Raw genomic sequence first — 7,811 nt, forward strand, 5'->3', positions numbered from 1 at the left:
CTTTTTCAGATACATCCCCATGGAAACGACTTACTGAAAGCTGGTATTGAATTTGGCGTACTGCTCAGGATACGACCCGACCATTCACATTAAGTGATTAGAAAAACGAAGCAGTAGTCATTTTAAATATATTTTATTAAAAACTTAAGTTTCTCAGTTGACCGGGAAGAACTCACCTTTATGGAAAGTTATCATGGTATTAACATCAAATCCAGTTGTTACTTTCCCACACTGTAGCCAGGCTCTATGGCCCAGATTGACACCCATGATTAATGTGCTAAAATATATGTCTCTAACGCCTAGCAACGGGGCAACAGTCTCAAGGTGGAGATATGTTTGCAACCTGGCAGTGACAGTAACGCATGTCTGTTTCCTGGTGACAATGAGGCGCAGTCGGGTCAATATATTTCTTTCACACTCCTCCAATGCAGACGAATGTAAACAAGTGAGACCCGTTGTAACCGGCATTTCAGTGTGTTTACTTTGGCCTATACTGTGAAGCAGCGGCACTCATACATGACACGCCGTGACACAGCACAAGGGTGCCACACGCACTGCAATTCACTGTCATCGCAACAGTTAAAATCCTAAAAGTAAAAATAAACAGACTCTGGGCTCTTATTCCAAGGGGAGGAATTACAAGACCAAAATAATTAAACATCCTGCGTACAATGTGAAATGGGGGATGTAGAAGCAGCCATCTTGGGCACGTGGACTCTGGTGCTCCACTGGAAGGTACTGGATGAACACAGCTGTGTCTGGGTAGGTGTGGTTGGAGTAAGTTCATCGTTACACTTCCTGGGTAGAGCCGCACCAGAATTCCCCCCATCCTCCTCGTTCCCCCAGCTCTCTAATCCTCCTCTTTTCCACCTGTTTTGCTCAGCTGAAAAATACAAAAACAGACAAAGGGAAAAACCTTATGGAAAATCACAAACGTTTTGCCTTCTCTAGTAGCTTAGTGATTACTCTTACGGATGGAAAAGATATGTTGCAAAAGTGGAAAAAAAAGAAAATGTTTGAACTTACATGCTGGAGTACCATGGAGTGGTGTTGGTAAGGGGAGAACGGAAAAGAGAAGCAGTTATTAACTCAAATCAAATCAAATGTATTTGTATAGCCCTTTTTACACGCAAGCATGTCACAGAGGGCTTCACATACGCCCATAGAACTGCCCCTCAACCAACCTAAACCCTCAAGGAAGACAAGGAAAAACTCCCAACGGGAGAACAAATTGAAGAAACCTTGGGAGGAGCAATTCAGAGAGGGATCTCCTCCTCCAGAGACGGTTGGTAAGAGAGAGGAGCAGAACACAAGCTAAACATAGTCATACAGCATCAATGGGTTTTGAAACACCAAAATCCATTGTTCGGCTTTAACCCTTAACCATGTTGCTCAGGCTTTTAAACCTCTGGTGGAATGCTGGGTAAAATACACCAGCAGTGTGGAGGCACATCTGCTGAGGTAGAAGCTGGTCTGCATACAAACTAAAACTCCTGTCATACCACATCTTATCCAGTGAATTTTGCCTCGACCCAGAGTGACTGACTCTGAAAAGCTATTATGTGTGGTAAAAGTATAGCTGATAAACCATATACTAGACAGCAGATTGACAATAAAGTGTGCCATCTTCTGGATAGACCAAAGAACTGCAGGGATACATCAAGTACAAACATCTTACCTTGACAACGTCCACCCAGTCCCAGCCCCTTGGCAGCTCCCCCTTATTATCTGTCGGCAAGCAGATATGCCAGTAAGATACATCATACAGAGAAATACATTATTTCCTTGTAGCAAACCTTCCTATAGTATTAGTAAATAAGTGTCATTCCGCCAAAGCCACAAGTCTGAAATGTTGTCACCCGTTCTGCTGGTCATTTTCCTCTTCTGTGCTTTGGTCAGTTGTTCCTTCCTCTCCTTCTTCTTGGCCGTGCCAACGTTACCCGTGTTGTCGTTGTTGGACGTTAACGTCTGTGAAGACAACGAACCAGAAATCAGAAATTCTGGCACACAAGACAAACAACGGTGCAAGAGCCGGTGTGGTTTACCCATGCAAGGAAACACGTCTAGGATTTCCCCACAGGGGTTCACTGAAGCCATTAGCGTTTTCTTGAACAAACTACAGCGAGAGTAGAGGACGTGACAGTGCTTGCTCGTTAGTTGAAAGATTTCCCAGCCCACTGACCACAGCAGTGACCACAGGCTGGTGATTCTCCATAAGGCTCTCCTGATTCTCCTTGGCCCAGTCAAACAGGGTGTACATCATGGCTGTGCCCAGGTTGGCCTCCACCTGCTCCTCCAGCTTTGAGATGATCATCTGCTTGGTGATTGGAGAACTGGAGACAGAGACAGAGACAGAGAGAGAGAGAGAGAGAGAGAGAGAGAGAGGAGGGGGGGTTGAATAATTGATCTGAAACTGTGGTTGGCTTCATATGTTTGTGGACTTCATCACACACAAGGTGCTTACCTTAAATAAATATACAACCATAAAAAACGTTGCCCCCCATCTCAAAGTGTTTTGGGGGGGGGGGGGGGCAATACAACATGTGAAATTAAACAGCCTTATGGGCAAGCCTTCATCAATACAGAGTGTACTACGGTTTGCACACTGTCCATAGTAGCCTGCAATACTTTACTTACATTCTGTTGTTGAAAAAGGCATCTAATGATATTTGGGGAGAAGTTTCAGGATAGGTCTCCGGCCATGAAATATCTATCAGAAATGCTTTGGAGTCTTCATGGTCTCCTATCTGTAACATACAAGTTTAAATGAGACAAGTTTGACCAATTCACATCCATTGTGAAGCAATTGGCCTAACGCTATCATATCAACAAGTGTACAAGTCCGATTTGGTTACTCTACTCACCCTAAACTGAAAAGACACTGGGCTGATCTCTCTGAAGCATTCGTCCCCTTCGTATATGGAGCGAAGAGCTTCTAACTCCATCTGTTTGACGGTGAGATATGAGATCATAGAAAATGAGGTATGCCTTCAGAGCACTGTGAAGAGTATCAGAAGCATGCCGTTGCCTGTACGCATGAGTCTGGCGTGAGATTTGTAACCGGTACTAGATGGTTAAACTACAAGCTTGTTAGGCTAGCCAGATGAAAAACACATAGCTAGCTGCGTTTGTTTTACGTGATTAGTGAGCTTCGTTTGTTCATCTCCAGGAAATTAACAGGTCATTTTAGTTAACGGGTTAATTTGCATAATTCCTATAGTGACAAGGCTGTAACCAGTATGTGCTTGGTAAAAGCTTGAAGCTAACCTCGCTAGCTAACATGTTATCATGCATATAGTAGCTAGGAAACTTAGCTACCTCTTGATCCTCGTTGGCAGTCATGATTTCTTCTTTCAGGTACTCAACACAATGCTAATTATGCCTTGCTGGCAATACACAATGTGTGGAGTTCACAATTAATACCACATGTCCGCTGTTGTAAATAGTCAACTTCCTAGCACTAAATATGAGCTGATCCAACGTAAAGTCTCCAGCAGGCTGTTGGTGTTGTACGCCTGTTGTACGCCTGCGCCTGCGCACATGACCTCTGAACCCTATTTCCATGGATTAGCTGTAGTAATCAATTTTGGCCATACGATGGCGTGTAGAAACCAAAAATCGGTATTTTTACATTTGGATTAGGAAACTAAAACTAAAACGCAATAACCGGAGCATAGTGCAAGTAATAGAATATGCTAACACCATATAGCTACCTATAGTGTATGGTGTGAAGAGTTGTCCAAGATGGCTTTAACAGAGATTGTTACACACGCCAGAGATTGTTACACACGCACACACACACACACACACACACACACACACACAGCCAGAAGAGGTGATTAATTAAGAGGTATTAAAGGACTTTCAGAGGATTGATATTTACGTTGGCCTTATATGACTGACGTCAAACTCAGGATGTAAAGACGTCAAAGATTTGGTTGAACTCAAAAATGGATCCCAGGGTTAAGAGGTTTGCCAGCCAACAGTTTCCTCCAATACAAGACTTGATCAATGACGTTTTCGTTGATGTATTGGGGACAACGTCAGTGTTTTTCCTTAACTAAAAGGTATTATTCCGATGGGATTAACTTTTTCTCTCTCTTACCCGAAGGTAAATAAAATTTAGATTATGCAGCACATGCTGTAATGTTTTAATAGCATATCTCCATCCTGATTTTTAACGCCGCAATATCATTCGCCATGGATCTTATTGGACCGAACGACATTACCCCGCAGAGTCCAATCAGTTTCTTAATCACCCCTGCGGAGATCGATTGGAATGGTCTGAGGGATTCAGCCGCTAGACAGTGATGCCGCCACAAGGGCTTTTCTTTAATACTTCCTATATTAACATTTACACGGAGAGAGATGTGCAGCGCGCCTCTTTTGTCAATTTCAGTTGGATTGGATTCACTCGGCTAGGTAATTGAAGAAAGAGAAAGCTACTTTGCCCATGATATGACCACAGAAATTGAAAAGTTCTTTCCTTCCCTGCCGTCCATACCAATGCATTTTTATTGGCAATAATGAGATGCTACGCTATACAGTATCCTACATGACTAGAAAGTAAAACATTTTTCAATTATGTTTATATCCATTGAGCATTCATTTCCATCAAGATTTGCAGACATCAATATATTGTACAGGATATAGTACAAAAACAGGATGACCCATGGATACACACACACACACACACACACACATGCATGTACTGTACAGCATACTGATTGTTCATTTGAAGGCCCAACAACTTAGTTGAAGTCAGCAGACCAAATCTTTCCACAGTGAAAAAATAAATTGAAGACTGGCTAGACTGATTACACACTTTAATTGCTAAGCCTGCCCCTTAGAGTATACTGGACTTATAAAATAATCAATAAGTGGGACACATTCTGTAGACACACACACACACACTCACCATGTCCCCACACAGAAAAAAGTAACCAGCGATTTGTCAGACACCATTTTGGCCTGGTAGTGTAATTAGGTACCTTATCTTCCTAGTGTGTGGTCCTCAGATACACAATGACCCCTGCCTCAAATGCTGGCTCTGAGACGTAATTACTGTACTACAGGAGCTGAATACACGGTTCTTATCATCCTCGTACTGTACCTAATTAACTTATTCTTTCAGCAAATGATTTCTGGCCTACGGTGCATGCTCTAAATTGGCTCAGGGAGACATATGCACTCAGGAGTCACGTTAATTGAACAAACATCTTTCTCTCTCAAAACAAGCTTCTTTAAAAAAAAATGATTGTTCTGTGGTCTGTTATGGGAGGGAGGTTTCTCTGCAAAAAATGCTTTATATAGTGGTGTGTAGCAGGGGAGTGAACTGTGATTGAGAAAGCTGGGATGATGTTCTGTAAATATGTGTCAGATGCTCACACATGGTTCCGCTATCGACATGAACATGAGAGGAAGGAAATGCTTGACTTTGTTTTTCCTCAGATGGGATGTCACCAACGTTTTCGTTTCTTCTTCAGAAGTAAACAGACACGCGCTCACATGCCTCTTACCGGGGACCATATGGAAAATAGAGAAGATCTGCAGGCATTTTCGACTGCTCAAACTCCAAACAGCTGTATGGTTGGTGGATATAAACGGGCAAACCCTGTAATCACAATTAGAGCTATATTGCCCCCCCCCCCCCCCCACTGCACCACTCAATATCTGCCATCGGATTGTTATGACATTTTCCTCCCACCAGCAATGCCAGGCGCGAAAACAGCTTGCTCTGAAAAATCACATTGTCACATCCCAGCAGTTGAACTGCCATCTTGTCCTTTGGGGTGACAGAGGCATAGCCTATACCATACAGAATCAGAAACCCACATCATCCCCTTCCTCTGGCTCTATCCCCCTTCAATTCGATAGGGGTGCAGAGTGGTGCTTTTGTGTATCTCCTCGAAAACAGCTTGAGGACACAAAGGGAACCGGCTGCCACTTATCTTGCGTTTGACTAACCAGCTTTGAGCTGCATTGTTCTTACAGATAGAGGCTCTCTCTCAACCCCACAGGCCTACTCTGAGGCTACGTCAATTTATTATTCCTTCCCAGTTACACTCTGTAATGAACTGCGTCGCATTCTAGCTCAACCGTTCCCCGGCATTTTTTCCCCACTTTTGTAAATATGCTTTTTTTCATAGTAGAGCATAGCGCTCCATATTTCAAGGGGATGTTTTTGTTGTTGTTTGTTGGTTGTTGTTGTTTGGGGAGTTGGCAACTGCAGCTTGCTCCACAGCAGTTGCATGCCACTGAGAGAGTAGCTCAAGGCCTCTACTTTGCTCTTTGTTATGTGCTGCAGAGTAGGAACATGTTTCTATAGAGACATTATAGTTGACTTTATACTCAAAACAGAAGATGAAAGGACAAAAACAATACAGGACATTTCTGATGAAACTACTTGGGTGAAGATAAAGGGGGGCCTTCTCCAGTATTTTAATTAGACCTAAGAACAGTTCCCTTTGCCATGGTTTTCTGTTTCAAAACAGTTCTGCTCCTCTCCTTAAGTGCCCAATAAACATTTTCTGTAATATTTTGGCCTAACTTTTGGCTTGACTTTGAATTCAGAGTATATCCAACTTATCCTCCATGTTCTTTGTCATTTCTCCCAACACAAGAACATGTGTATGGAAATGGTTATTTAGGGTGTAATAATGTGTATTGACAATCCTCAAATAATTAGTTTGCAAAACCGAGATCCTTCACATTTGACAGTAAATATCTAATCTAAACAGGTAATGAAATGACTGCTGGGAATCATCCTTTATCGACACACTAAGACTTTATATAAAATATATTTATGGCACTGAGATGTTCTCTCGACAACAAGCTGAACAGCAGGAGCCAGGGTTATTTTTGGCGTCAAGTCTCGCTTCGGTTTGCAACCAAAGCTAGGTAGAACATTTGTGTCGTAGGGTTCCCTACCAGGCCTTTGATATAAAAAATTGAATAGCGTCAAAGGGGGAGATAGGGTGGGAAGGTAAAGGGGGGTTAGAGATCTTGCTGCACTGATGAGTGATCGATCGAGTATGCTTCATAATAGTGGCAGCACAGAGAGAGAGAGAGCACAGGCAACAAGCGAGAGAGCAGGCCATTCCAGCAATGATGAGTCAGTGTTTAATGTCAGTCCTCGAACAAAAAAACAAATGGATAGAGACAGAATAATGAAAAGGCCAACTTCCATGATAATCCACCATTGGCAAATAAAGGAAATGACGCCTCAGAGAAATCCTATTATTAATTTCAATGCTCAGGAGCATTCTTTAATACTGGGGTTTACAAAGATTACCAGCTCATATAAAGATGAAGTCATCGTGATCATGGCAGATTGACTGCAATATGTGTAGCATCTATGTGGGATTTGTTTTCTTTGGACTCTATCCACTCTACCACATTTCTAACCCCAATATGGTCGATCAATACAAATCAGGCTGTTGTATGAAGGGATAACGTTTGGTGTCAACAAGAGAGGTTGAGGTGGGAGAGAGAGAGAGAGGGGGGGGGTGGAGTTGGAGGAGGAGAAGAAGAAGAAGAAGAAGAAGAAGAAGAAGAAATGGGAGGGTGAGAGAGAGAGGGGGAGTTGAAGAAGAAGAAGAAGAAGAAGAAGAAGAAATGGGAGGGTGAGAGAGAGAGGGGGAGTTGAAGAAGAAGAAGAAGAAGAAGAAGGAGAAGAAGAAGAAGAAGAAAAATAAATGGGTGTCTGAAGTCAATTGCACATTTAAAAAGAAAAACGTCTCATTTCTCTAGGTCTCCTCAAGCTCTCCGTGATTTTAATCATGACGTTGACTGAATACCACAACCTCCGT

The 7,811-nt window shown here is 42.6% G+C and overlaps 1 protein-coding gene across 1 annotated transcript; it reads right to left on the reverse strand.

The window, feature by feature from the left end:
- Positions 1-117: 117 nt before the first annotated feature.
- On the reverse strand, positions 118-3,520 carry rwdd4 (RWD domain containing 4). Its single transcript, XM_084691932.1, has 7 exons — positions 3,319-3,520; positions 2,865-2,945; positions 2,638-2,747; positions 2,183-2,333; positions 1,860-1,968; positions 1,027-1,728; positions 118-883 (listed from the first exon to the last, which is right to left on the reverse strand). Exons 1-6 carry the CDS (start codon positions 3,340-3,342, stop codon positions 1,595-1,597), a joined length of 609 nt encoding a protein of 202 aa, XP_084548058.1. The 5' UTR covers positions 3,343-3,520; the 3' UTR covers positions 118-883; positions 1,027-1,594.
- Positions 3,521-7,811: the final 4,291 nt, after the last annotated feature.

The sequence above is a fragment of the Hypomesus nipponensis genome, chromosome 25, assembly GCF_054491055.1.
Source record: "Hypomesus nipponensis isolate SF chromosome 25, ASM5449105v1, whole genome shotgun sequence".
In the NCBI taxonomy this organism is placed as follows: domain Eukaryota; kingdom Metazoa; phylum Chordata; class Actinopteri; order Osmeriformes; family Osmeridae; genus Hypomesus; species Hypomesus nipponensis.